The sequence below is a fragment of the Leuresthes tenuis genome, unplaced genomic scaffold (genome assembly GCF_036924035.1).
Source record: "Leuresthes tenuis unplaced genomic scaffold, fLeuTen1.0.hap1 SCAF_22, whole genome shotgun sequence".
NCBI classification, from domain to species: domain Eukaryota; kingdom Metazoa; phylum Chordata; class Actinopteri; order Atheriniformes; family Atherinopsidae; genus Leuresthes; species Leuresthes tenuis.
In genome coordinates this window covers 3781315-3795585 of record NW_027325376.1, presented here as the reverse complement: position 1 = coordinate 3795585, position 14271 = coordinate 3781315, and the positions used below count along the sequence as shown (strand labels likewise).

The following is a 14271-nucleotide window of genomic DNA, read 5'->3' as shown; positions in this document are numbered from 1 at the left end:
GAGCAGGTCCTCTGTGTGTTTGCTGTTTTTTTAAGGTATCATTGTGGTTTTCTGACGCAACTTAACTGAATTTGTTTGTTTAGGTCTGAGAGGCTATTGTGTGCATTGCTGAAAGCAAGAGTTTTAAGGCATTTCAGTGCATGATTGACACAGTATGGTTTGTGTTATTGAGGAACAGTGATGCTACAAACACACCAACTAAATATTCAATGCGGCGCAACATCTGTGTGACAAACAGTTTGTCATGTTGACACATTTAAGTCTGGAGTAGTTAGTAAAGATGGCTGTTTCTGTGTTGCACCAGCACTGATCCCTGTGAAGAGTATGCAAAAAGGGAACATCGTGCCATTATTCCAGCTCCCAGCTTCGTATAAAGTGTAGGAATAGAGGGGCTTTGTTCTGCCAGCAGCGTTTTGCTCATGGAGCTGTAGTTGAAATCAAAGGGAGTCGGCGTAGCAGGTCAGGTGTGTCACATTTAGAAGAAATGCTGTGTGCAGCCCTGCAGCTGGGAATAAAAAAAATAAATCAAATGTCTACCAACAGCACCTCAACACTACTGAAAGCAGAACAGATATGTGTGTACTTCTGATGAGACACATGAAACGATACAACATCGAGCCATGCCCCTTATTTCAGATTCACATCAGATTCTTCCTAGAAAGAGCTTGAATAAATGAACAGACACTTTTTCTTCTTCGTGGGTTACAAAGAAACCTCAGCTAACTGACTGCCTTAGTGCTTTAAGGAGGGTCAGATTGTGCTCGGGGGTCAAATTTCAGCACAACACCAGCTTTGTTGGGTTCTACAACCACCACTGATGAGCAGTTGAGTGCAGTATGGGAACTAGATCCCGCTGATTATACCCCAGCCTCTGGGCATGTTTCCACTTTGAGCCAAACGAGCTCAAAACAACAATGTTAACACACGACATTAAAAGGTAATTTGTTAGAATGCGAACATCTGCCAATGAGCATTAGGCAAAGTTCAGGTGAGGTGGACAGAAAAGTCATTAGTATTGTTAGTTTTCTTTCTGTCATTATGCTAAAATTACACTTATCAAAGTATTGCTTACAGCTAAACCCAAATTACACATAAATATCCTTTAAAAATGCAGCAGAGAAGAGGAAAAGAGGTAACGAGGCGGCGAGCCTGGAGGGCAACCTTCCAGCAGACACCTCCATGGCAACAGCAGGCCATAATAACAGGCTGAGGACGAGGACACAGCACGGTGATTGCTTCAATCACGGCCACATCAAGAAGACTGCTTTGCATTTTGTTTTTGTCCCTCTCAGAGGCAAAGTGTTTATTCATTTAGGTGGGCGGGCTGAATAAAGGTAATTTCAATAGACTGATTACAGGCTGAAACGTCTGCTTTGAGTCTTCAGAGGAGCAGAAACTATTCTGGGGAACTATGAACTGCTGCTGCTGCTGATAAAGTATGTGTATGCATTGCTCTAATATGATTGTAATTCAAGTCAACAGTGTAACTGAATTAATTTGCATTGAAAAGCATAATTGCGGAGCCAAAAACTTTCACTCGCAGATGAATTGAAAACAATCAGACTTTATTCATCACTTTTACCATCAATCATCTGATAGCTTTGGGGCCCCTAGCTCTGATTGTCTACAGCCATTTGTTCAGAGCCCCATCACTCACCCATCTTTTTCATACAAAAGGAAAATAGTTCTTCTTTAATATCTTAAAACTAAATGGAGAGCAGATTATAGACACCATGAAGAACAGCATTTTGAGAAGAAAACATAAAAATGTTCTGACACCACGAGTTTCACTTTGTAACAAAATAACATGTTTCTTAAAAACAGCTGACGTGAAAATGATGAGATTTTACAGACCCTCTGGTATTTTCTAAAGAATAGCGGGCACTTTAAAATGACAGCATGACTATTACTGAAACACTCTCACAAGAAGCAGAGCAACAAGCGCCTCTTACAATCAAAAGAGGACTCACAGCGACTCACGGCCTTGGAGAAATGGATCGGAAATGAACCGGGAGCAGGAAAAAGAGACATTGTTCATTTGGATCCCAGTCAGACACAGACATGGGGCGGGGGGGTATTTAATTTACCTTCATTTGTGTACAAATGACCGGTAAAAGATGGCAGAAAACTGGATTTAACAGGCATTAGAAAGCATCGGTGGATCAGAAGTATATGCACATACCGGCAGTACCAAAAATGTCCAAAATGACTTAAATAATAAATCTGTAAGACAAATAAGAGATTTTTTACACATTTCCAACATTACAAAGTGCCCCTTTTTCAATTGTCCACGTTCAACTTTGTCATGAAAAGGGTCATTTTGACAATAAATGGTGTTGTGCAGCAAAAACTGGCTTCACATAAAAGAAACCAGGAATTAAATAGAAAGTACAAACATCTGAAAAACTCTTACAGGAGACAGGATCACAACATATCATACGTTTGAGTCAAAGCACGTGATCATTTATATCACAATCTATCATTTATTTTATATTGAATACTTTGAATCTCCATGAATGCTTAAGGACTGTCAGACTTATACACACAGAGTTTTCTCATTTCACAGCATTTCGATCTACCGTCGTCTCACAATAGATTCACAAGAAGTTGAATTCATTCAGGAGTTTTCATCAGAATGTAAAACTCTTTGTTGTTTTTTTACAAATAGTAGGTGAATTCAAACTAATCAAAGTATTGCTGTGAATCAACATCAGCTGCCAGCTACTTTAAAGGACAGAGCTGGTGATTTATGCATTTCTCCTACTGTCAACAAGTCCCATGAAAGCAGCAGTAACAACTAAACTGATCCTATGATTTATCGCCAAAACACACCGTGTCACTTTAGTGCTGCCATCATTAAGCAAGCAGAAACACTCATAAGTGTATTACATGTGTAGGGATTACAGCCTCAGAGTGTCACAGACTGGCAGGCTGGAGAGGGAAGCTGTGGATAATGGTCTTTTCATGGGATTTGTTAAAAGTAAGCAAAACACAGCCAGCCTCATCCTGTGATTACAGTGTGTGTACTTTAAAGAGATATTACACGTTTTTTTAAACACAATTCAAATATTTCTCAATAAATTAAATAAACTGCTGTGCATCCTGTGGTCTTAAAGCCAAGGTTCCCTGGTCTGAATTCAGATATTCACAGCCACTTAGTTAAGCTGCATCCTGCATTTACAGCAGCGGTTAGAGCGCTCTTCTTCTTCTTCTTTTTTTTCTTCTTCTTCTTTAACATTGTAACCTGCAGTGCAATAGACTCCAACCACAGAATGATTCTGTGGTCGAGCGCTGCTGAGTGAAAGATTAATTCCAAAGTTGTTTAAATATGCGGTTTTCAGAAGTGGTTTTTGTAGTTGTGCATTATGTAAAACACATACACGATGAATATTTCATACCGCTGCTGTACGTCTTGTTCCATCTCCTCTGCCTGAAGTGGTTTGCAGTGCATACGATGGTCCAGGAACTTAATGGGGAAAAAAGCCCATTTTCTCCAGTGATTCATAGAAAAATAAAGGTTAAATATGGAGCACAACAATGGGACTCTTAAAGCCCTGATATTAAATAATACATAACTTAAAGAAAAAACGGATGTAAACCGGAGACAAACTAACACGCCAGTCACCAATTAGCCATCAGACTGATTAGCTACTGGACCACAACCACCTCTGAGTGGGCCTTTATTTTGGTCACGAGTAAAGATTTGGGGCATCAGCCCAGCTACTGCTGACACCTTTTTCTTGGTACTCATCTCTCAGAGCTAATATTGTTCCTAACTTCAATAGTTTCAGGTTTGGTGACTGTATCGTCAGCAGATGCAACGCTTGACTCCGTAAATCTGTCCACAGACTTGGAAATAACTTACAATAATAATATAAACACCTTCCTAGTTCCATAACAGGAAGGTTCTCCACAAGAGAACCCCGTAGAACGCTTTGGCTGGTAGAATACAGAACAAGAAGCAGAGAGACTCATTTCCTGGCTCATATTATCCCCCAAACAAACTCGGACACTGGAGGAATTTAAAAAAAAAAGTAAAATGACACATTAAATGTGCGCAGAATGCATTACAAATTCATCACAGCTGCGATAAAGTTGGATCATTTAAGATCCCAGGCTTTAAGCATCCTACATCTCACTTTATCCTCCTGTGCTTCAGGGTTCAAATCGAGCAACTTTCCCTTGGTCGAACATGTCCTCAGTGAAAATGTACAGCCGTGTAACCTAAGAACATGGGCCATAGGAGGTGCTGTGAGAATAAACCATTAAATATTCACACACTGCGACCCACAGGCTTCAGGTCTTTGTCCCCTTTAGCTGCTATGAGTTGGAGCCGCTGTGCCTGTATGCGTATACATTAAATACATGCCTTTCATGTAGCACTGAAGCAATGTTACGCCCTAACTTGCAAATGAAACCCCACATCCAGAAACCTTACCCTCAACACAAAGTAAAGCAGGATGTTAGTGCTTTTCTCTGTTTTCTCTGGATAGAAAGCATCACCAGAGGATAACATCAAGGATGACAGGCTGTGAAATGCAGAAAATTATGCTGGGTGGAAGCAGGGGAGGTCAAAGGCAAAGGAGACACAGGCTTTTATACCGCAAGTGTGTTCACTCTGTTTCTGAGTCATGGCAGTAATGGATGGCCAATTTGAGCATCCAGCAGTTTTTAGACTTGCTCTCTGGATAAGGTCTCTTTCTGTCTCTGTCTTTTAATCTTTTCCTTGCTTTAGCTTCTGGAGATTGTAAAAGCAGAAAACTAAAAACTTGTTTTCGTGCTGCTGTTTTAATGGTTGGATGTGAACTTCTTGTCTGTCTTTTGAGGCCCTTGTGTCATTATGACTCTCAAGGACTTTAAGTGGCATATATTAAAGAGAGCGAGCCAAACCGAGCTCAGGAAACAGAAAATAAAAGCAAGCAACTGGATACAATACCATTCTGATGCACCCAGAGCACACTCTGTGCCTTATAATAGACTCAATATCACCACTTCTTTAAGTCCAAGTTGCACATAATAGATTTCCTCCAACGAACCACTTTCACCTAAATCCCACTGCCATCCACTGTAGTTGGCATGAAGAAAGAGTTCTAGTTTAGTCCCAGTGTTGTTCCTGCCCGAGAGGAAGGAAATTCAAGTTCAGATACGTACTTTCTTCATTCATTTTTATCATAAATAGTGTCCAAGAGGGAACGAGACACCATAATTATCTTTAAACTTTAACCAGAAGACCAAAGGAGATGAGCAGAACATTGCAGTCTGTTGGGCACTCACACTATTTTAAACATTTTCAGTCCACAAGTCCTTTGTAGTTGAAGATTATGCTATGTATGTTTATGCATTTGGCAGACGCTTTAATCCAAAATTTACACTCATATCCCAGGTAGCATAAGGACGTCTTGCCTAAGGACCCCTACTGGAAGTAGTACCTTTCATGCAGGTGGGTCAGGATTCAAACCCCAGTCACCCACATGAAAGGCAGCGGTCTTACCACTGCACTATCCAGCGCCAGTGGCTTTGGACCCTGTTCCTGAGGCAGGGCCTTGAGCATCGGTGGATGAGGGCTGGCTGCGGTGCACCTGAGAGTGCCGAGGTATGGTTGTGCGGGACTTCTGCGGAGTCCGAGTCTGATAGTTTCGACGGTGCCGCAGTGACTGGGAGCGTAGAAGCATCCGCGTGTATGAGATCTCTGGCATGATGTACTTGAGGCAAAGTTCTTGTGCCTCGTGGCTGATATTTACCGGGAGGTCGTAACCGACTATGTCGACTTTATCACTAGGCTGCCAGGGGCGAAGATCCTTGTTTTTGATCTCGGCGGCTGAACGCAGCAGCGGAATCTGGCCACCAAAACAGCTTCTCATCAGCTTCTCCTGGGACTGCCGAAGCAGTTTCACCTCCCTCGCCACGCAGGCTAGACCCAGGGCTGACAGTTTGCGCCACAGTGTGGCATTAAAGTGGTCATACAGGTATGCGTCTATGGAATTCCAGGCACGGATCTTTGCAGGAAGACCCTGCGTCAGGCTCTTCTTAGAACTCGCCGTCCGCATGTTGAGTTTAACGTACAGAATATCATCCAAGTCCCAAGAGAGGAGATGGCGAAGGAGAACCAGAGATTCATCAAAGTACTCAGAAATCATCACCAAGGAGAACACCTGCTCCACCTCAGCTGTAAAGGCCTGTGCATAGAGCGCATCGGTTGCTGGCCGGTCCTTGTCTCCGCCCAGGTCAAAGGTCAAGGTGTTGCGTGCATACATGGACTCTTTCTCCTCTGGCCGGTAGTAGCGGGACGGCTCCTCTAAGAAAGCTTCCAGGGAGCCATTGGGAACTCTTTTGAAGCTCTGACAGTGGTTGCTGTAGTAAGTAAACAAGGATTCAAACATGGAGGACGGCTCCCTCAGGATTGTGATGTATATCGTGTCGTTCGGCATCAGGTGTTTCAGCGCGGTCTTATTGAAGCGCATGTGGTTGGTGATCATGTTGGCCGGGAGTGTGTGAGGATGGACGAACTGAGAGGTGAAGGTCAGAGGGTAGCAGAACTGGTGACTGCAGGTCTGCACCGGCAGCGCCACCGTCAGGTTGTTGCTTTCCGCGAAACGAAACAGCAGGTTCTGTGTGGTGGTGCTGGCCGTTTTGTGGGTCTTGAGGAAGACGATGTTGGTGTGCTTCGGTTTCAGGCCCGGAGCACGGTGGGAGTGGAGAGTAGGACACCCCAGGGGGAAGGTCTCCATTGTCCTGATGGTAAAAAAAAAGAAGAAAGATCAGCTCCACAATAAGATTCTCCAGATAAAATGGTCACAGTTTTATAGAAACGGGACCGAATAAGTTTTAGCACGGACCGGGAGTATAAAAGACGGGTAAAAGAATGAAAAACACATCAGATGCAGATAAAGAAAACCCATTTAAAAACATTGGGAATAACTATACTTGGTCATTTATTTATTGAGGAAAAGAAACCCATAAAACAAACAGTACATCTTAGAGCATGCAAGCCTGAAAAATGAGCAGTTTAATGATAGGATTAGAGTCAGATGGCTCAGTGGTTATAGTGGGCCATCCAATAACCAGAAGGTTGGCCGTTCAATTCCCACTCTGGCCACTCAAAAGCTTTTTTCAAAGTAAAAACTTATTCCGTTTTATTTATTTAAATTCATTTCTCGCTTTTATTTCATTTTATTTTACTATCAGCTCGTTCCCACATTTTATTATTAATAAACAATGGTTCATTCCTCATATTTAGATCTATTATTTTGTTTAATTTTAGGATAAGTTTAGTTTAAGTATTTAAGTCAAACCTGAAACCTTCCACATAGTGAGGTATACGGTTTGTAAAGTCAACAATGGTATCGGATCGGTTATCGATCGATATGCAAAACCCAGATATCAGAATCTGTATCAGAATCAAAAAAGCTGGATCATCTCTATTTGAGTCACAGTAAGATCTTCAGGCTTGTGGATGTCAAACTGAGGTGAGGTCTTTTTATTTTTTAGCATCTCTTGTCTCATCATTTCCTGTTTTATTTTGAAGGATTAACTCTCCTCTCGTTTCAGGTCACTTCCTCATGTGTCACGGTCCGATTGTCTTCCCTGACCCCAGAGTTTCCACCTGTTCCCCACATCCCTCCATGTGTATTTATAGTCTCCCTCTGTCCCGTGCCAGTGGCTTTCGTTACAAACCCTGTGTGAATAGCCTTCCATGATATTCAGTGTTGAACCAAACCATAGCGAGTAGCGTCTCCCTCCATCAGAGCGGTTTCTGTTTTGTAATCTTTGAATCATAGTCCCAGCCGAGCCTTGTCAAAGTTTACAGCCTCTTTAGTTTCCTCCGTAAGGAGTGACTTTGTTTTGCCAAGTTTCATAGTGTCTCCGTTTATAGGAGAGGGTTTGATTTCTAATTGGCTCTTTAGTAAGAGAGCGTCAAAGTTATTTCGTTAACATTAATAGCTCTTTTAGTTTATTTAGATTATTTTATAGCCACACTGCCCCCCACTATAGTTATTGTGTTAGACTTTCACAGCCTGTTGATTTCTCTGACCTGGAGACTTATATTGGTCTAAATAAAATCCCTGCGCCTGTGTCCTGCCGGTTCCTGAGAGTGGAAGTGTGTCGATTTCTGACAATGTCAGAATAAATATCCCCACAAAGAGCCAGGACCCCACCAGCTCACAGTCAGACGCACTCCTCTCCAGGAGCGGTTGACAAACGAAGATTACTCCAGCTGCAGAGCATGCAGTTGTCAACAAAGTCAAACACAGCAGATCCACTGAGAAGATCTGTAGGAAGACAGATTTTAAATAAAAGGGCTGCCTTCTTTTCTAATTGGTCCCTGGGTGAACATTACAGAGCACTGGCACACACAGTCTATGCATCTTAAAGTACGATAATAATCCAACCTCACTAATAACCAGTAACGAACAGCCATGAGATTATCCTCCACAGTGATTAGTAGCAGATGTTTACGTGTTGTGGGAATATTTCAGCCGCTCACCAGTTGAAGTGGCCCCCATGGTGCAGCAGAAGACTGACAGTGCAGATGACCACGAGCACCAGGAATATCTTCTTCTGCAACATATTTTGCCACATCATTGGGACTGTTGGAAGCAGAAAAGGTGAGAACTAATCAGATGAGTGAGCAAAAATGAGAGCAGGGACGGCTGCAGAGATTCAAGAGACATGGTGAAAATTGGTGATGCTAAAAAGGAGAAAACGAGGAAAGTTGAGAGGCAGAAGGGATGAAAGGGCAGGAGGAAAAAGGACACAGTTATGAGCATTTATTCAGCGGATAATTGCATGGATCCATTATCTGGGGCGTAATGTGGTTTGGCTTTAGTCATTCAGTAATAATACAGTGAATGATGCCTTCATTACGTCTGTCACATTCACTGCTCTTTTTATGCTGCTGTGCTTAAAGCTCCATGCAGATGGAAAAAACTCAACTGGATGTCACTGTGAGCTGCACATCCAGTCGAGCCACTCGACTCAGAGGAAACGCTGTGACAGCAATGCAGCCTGGGAAGGTGTCCAAGCCTCTCGCGATAGCATCTCTCTTGCATAACAATTTCCAATGTCTCTCTTCTTGATTACGCTGTGCCGTTATCATCTCATACCAACAGACGAGGAGACTTCCTCTCGTTACTCCGAGCAGCTGTGCAGGCAGCTTGGTTGCATCGCTTTTATACATCATTGTCCCAGTTTGGAGACACTGGTCATCATTATTATCTTTTTTTAGAAAATTATAAACCAAAAAATGGCCAATAATTCTGGTACTTTAATCTAAATACTCTGGTTTATTAGTTATTTCTAAGGAGGCTGTTCATAAAACTTTGTTAAACTTATAATTTAGTTTGTAAAATGCTGAAAAATAGAGAAGAATGCCTGTCATGGTTTTTACTTTTGGGTCAGAGGAAGCTGTTTTTCCGACACATTTAACCTTTAGACTGTCCAAAAACAGGACTCCGGCTCATACAAATGTTAATGAATCAAAACAAATATAAAAGGCACATCAAACCCATTCTCTCTTCTCCTAAAAAAATGAGCCCATTAATAGAAAATTGACACAATTTCACAGTCTTGGAGAAAATGATGCCACAAACCCAAAGTAAAATAAAGAACTTTAGCAAATATTAATCATTATTCTAACTGTTTGTGTGCCGGTTCACACAGATGCACAGAGTAAAGACATCAGCAGGGCAGCTGACCACCATCTTTAGCCCTCAGACTGCATGTGCTCTGATGGAGGAGGACAGTTCATCAGAAAGGGATTTCAGTGGCTTTCAGGCGGCAGACCCTTCATCCACCCTCCTCTCCTCCCTCCAGCTCGCCTCTGTCCTCTTCCTCCTGCACCAGCTCTCCAGCTTCTTTAATTACAACGGTCTGATGAGGTTTCTCTAATGATCGTTGCAGTTATAAAAGCCCAGTGAAAGCACAGCCGATCCCTCGGTTTGCAGACAAAAGTTTTGGAGATGGTTGAGAACATTTGTTTACTGATTTGTAGATACAGTGAGGCATGATGCCCGAGGAAAGAGAAAGAGCTCCTACAGCACTGCCTCAGAGTGGATTATCTTTTCTAGATTGTGGTCATCCACCATAAATTTACTCGTCAAATTCCTTAATACAGAGGAATAAGATTAGGAACGAAATTCAATAAGAAATTGATGACTGAACCCATTTTCTTATACGATTCTACACATCAGATTCAACATGTCACTGGTTACTGGTTTGTATTTATTAATCAAGCTCTAAATAGCAATGTGCAATCAGATCACTATGGAAACAAAGGCTCATCTGAAATAAATGTAATATATACAACACGACCTCCTTATGAAGCTGGTTACATAATCATTAATATCGCTCAAGTGGGTTTATGCACAATACAGATCCTGATATATCTAAAGGTCAGTTTAAGGTATTGGTAACAAGCTCCTTTGCTCCAAGCTGTTTTCTCATAGACTTTTATTAATTTGATTCAGTTATACCATGAATAACAAGCAGAGACCAATATTGCAGCACGGTAACGATCCAAAGCACATAAAGTTTCAAAATCCTCATAAAGTGCGTCAATATTTGAGTCCATGAAAAAATCCAAGGGGCATTTTCGATAGAAAAGAGCAGCTGAAGAGCAAATATCTGCATAACTGGTAGAACGTCTCAAGAAATATACATTCAAGGTATTAAAAACTAAGTTATCTCGATGATAAAAGTCATTCTGACTGTTGCTGCATGAAGTTCTGACTGTGGGACCTGAAGTCTAAGTGTGGAGCGTTACTGACAACTGCCTCACTGTTGAATTTAAGCATAAGGCAATTACATTTAGGGTGGTTTCATCTTGTTTACTTAATCAAGTAAGGTTCCAATACTCAAGAAACCTGGTTCAGACCCCAATAACTTTAATAATTTCCGTCCAATCTCAAATCTTCCATTAATTTCCAAAATTCTTGAAAAAACAGCTCCATCCCATCTGCAATAATTTATATGAACAGTTCCAATCTGGAAATAAACGTAACATAGAACATAAAACTCCACGGCTCTGTCACAGTTTATGCTTTGATAATTATGTTTTCAGGTTCTTTGTCATGTTTTTAGACTCAGTTCTTGTCATGTTTCTCCCTGCCAGCTTCACTCATTCACTGATTACTTCCTCCACAGCATTTAGTCTCCTGGTTTCCTTCCATTCACTGCAGAATCCATTGCACCAACCCTTCAAGCTAAGTCTGGTTTCCTGCCTCATAGTCTTTGTCAAAGTTATTTAATCCGTAGTCTTGTATTTCTTATTATCCGCTTGCTCCCTGTTTTTTGAATAAACCTTTTTTGATTTTGAAAGAACTGCATCTGGGTCCGACCTCTTCCAGCGACCCCGACAGGATCATGACAAACATACACAGAATATAAACACGGGAGACACTGCATGATGCAGGAATAAAAACCACGACTCGTGTGCCAACAGACACAGGTTCAGCACACACACAGCTAACTACGGCTTAATGAGACTAGCTTCGTGCTCCGAGGCAGCAGCAGCTGCTTCGCTCTATGATCTTGTCATTTGTACAGATATCATGTGATGACCTTACCGCTGCGGCACTTTCACAACTCTGTAAAAGTTGGGAAACGCTTTGGAAGGTTTCTGAGAAATCAAAGATCACATCTACATGCAGTTTTATACTTTCTAGCCCAGCCGTGTAAAACGTATTCTTAAAGTTATCTTATGATGCCCGTCTCAGGCTAATATATCGGGTCAAAGCGCGTATATCAACTTTCCCTCTGAAGTACTGACTCACACAAACACTTGAGCACAACTGTTCTGGGCTCAGCCTCCAGGGAGGTGATCCAGGGTTTTTTTTTGCCTTCTGTTGCTGATTGCCACAGTAAAATAATGATTATGTCTGAATACAACCAAACGTAAAGGGGAACTCCGGTATTTTTAAACCTGGACCTTATTTCTGGCATGAAATACATTTATATACTCACCGAGAACAGTTTGGTGAAAGCCGGCATCCTTCGGGAGCTATTTAGATAACTGGAGATCCATATAACGGAGTGAACGGGGCAGGGATGCAGCCTCTAAATAAGTTTATGTTTCTGTATTTAGCAGACACTTTTATCCAAAGCGACTTATAAATGAAGATACAACAAGCTATACAAAAAGCTAACAATAAACTACATAAATAAGTCATTAAATAAGGCATTATCTGTCTTTATTTCACCAATATTTTAAGAAGAATGAATGAATGAACGTGTGCTATAGCTCTGTTAGCTCATAGCTGCTGTTATGTGGCTACTTGCAGCTATAGGAGAGCTAACGGAGGGATTTCTACACAGGCACTCTACTGGGCCCACTTCATCAGGCTGGATCAGGCAATGCCAAGCATTCAGGGAGCAGGTGTTGATGTATTTCAGGCTTTCCTTCCACATATCGCTTGCACACAATGTAAGAAGGATTCCCAGATGGTGTGACTTCACCTCAGAAACACCATTTACAAGGCGAGATGCCACCAAAGATCGCTCCTGTGGTGGCACTCTTTCCTCTGACAAGTCCTTAAAAAAGACAGTGGACCCCTCCCAGTGCAGAACAAATCATCTGCCATGCAGGAATCAATAGGTATAATTCCCTTTTATGATTATTAGCATGATTGCAGGTTTATCTTTGCTTTCAAGGCTTGTGTTTTCATGAGGTGACCTTGTTGGAGGAAAATAAATCATCAACTCGCCAACTGGCAGTTAAGTTGAAGCTGTGCTGGCAGCAGCTGCTGCCTGATGCAGAAATGTGTCCACAGCTGCTCGAGGACAAGGACTTCTTTTGTTAATGATTGATGAATGGAGGGATTTAACAAAAAGCAGGACTGCTAAATGCCCAGCTTTTTGTTTTAATCAACAGAAACATGCAGCGGCTGTATGAGGTTCTCAGAAATCCTCGAGACTCGTTCGGTTGATCTAAGAAATCCACTCATTTTCCAAAGAGGGGGCTAGCTTACGTCTGAGGCTCCATCTCTGAAAATCTCTCAAATTCAATCTGAGATATGAGGCTTGAAATGATTTTCCAGAGATTTACCTTCCTGCCTGCACTTACGCTGCTTCACTCTCTCCCTTCGTTACAATTTAGTGAAGCTAAAATCCCCAAACTGGAGATATTTTAATCCATTTTATACTGAGGCTGTGTGGGTACATGAAGGCTATACTGTTCCACGGTCAACAACACAGAAATCTGCTGTAGCAGTCTAACCTGCCATGTTTTCTTGATGCAACATCCTTTATTTTCCCTGTACTGCAGGATTTCAATAAGCAGAAGAGCAGCTGCTGTCCATTCAGAGTTATTTTAAAAAGGTCCAACATTTTGGTTTTGACGAGATAAGCAGTGTTTATGACTTTTGAATTCGGAGGATGAAACTCGATATGAGAAGTCGATGAACGCAGCGCTGCATCAGTGTGACTCAAACACTTCTTATCTTATCGAGGCTTTGAGCTGAAGAGGATCACAGCTTCTGTCTGCACCCGTGCAAAGACTTTTCCTTTTTTTTTTTTTGCCTCCCTCCTATCCTCTTTAATCTGAGCCACCACTCAATGGCCCACCTCTCCATCGCTCTCCCCTCTAACTCTGCATCATCACAGTAAAGGCAGCCAGAGCTCCTTCTGTACTGCTTCATGAGCACGTGCCACACCCCATTTTGAACCCGATAGAGACGTAGAGAAAGAAAGAATCCCATCAAGTGCGTGTCTGCACTTCAGCTTGTGAGTTTCTGAGTGTGTGTTTGTGCATGAGTGTCTGGATCGTTACTTGTCTGCAGGGTAGACTCCCCACAGACCCACACATACAGGCTTTATCTCAGCTAAATGACACCCCAGAGAGCTCGATGAGAGATCTGCCACAGAAAGGGAGGGAGAGAACATGGGGTGAGTGGAGGACAAGAGGGGAGGAGAAGATGAGATTTGACATAAGGCAACAAGAGAACTGGGAAGGAGAAAATGAAAGAGGCCTGAGCATTGCTGCACACGCAGGATCAACATCAGACCATTTACAAACGTTACCAGCAAGTGCCTTAAGCCAAATGCAGGGACACAATGAGATGGAGAGACAGAGAACATCAGACACACAATGCTCCCTTTGGCAGAAACAAACAAAGAGCCCAAGCTTTGTTGTCTGCTCTTTGCTCTCAACATCGTCTTCTGCCTGATCCCCATTCTGAGATGTGCACAAACTCAATAGTTTTAATTCTTCATTTATAGATACCAGGGACAAAGACTGGAGGAAAAATTTTGAATGATGCCAACAAAAACAGTTCC

General features: G+C 42.1%; 1 protein-coding gene across 2 annotated transcripts in view; it reads right to left on the bottom strand.

Annotated features, from left to right (window-relative positions):
* Window positions 1-1544: 1544 nt before the first annotated feature.
* Window positions 1545-14271, bottom strand: part of gal3st3 (galactose-3-O-sulfotransferase 3) — a 29603-nt gene continuing 16876 nt past the window's right edge. For both annotated transcript variants that reach the window (XM_072376780.1, XM_072376779.1), the window contains exons 2-3: window positions 8486-8588; window positions 1545-6732 (exon numbers count right to left, since the gene is read on the bottom strand). In XM_072376780.1, the coding sequence (XP_072232881.1) occupies window positions 5499-6732; window positions 8486-8583 (1332 nt within the window). In that variant the 5' untranslated portion in view covers window positions 8584-8588 and the 3' untranslated portion in view covers window positions 1545-5498. The remainder of the gene's footprint in view (window positions 6733-8485; window positions 8589-14271) is intronic.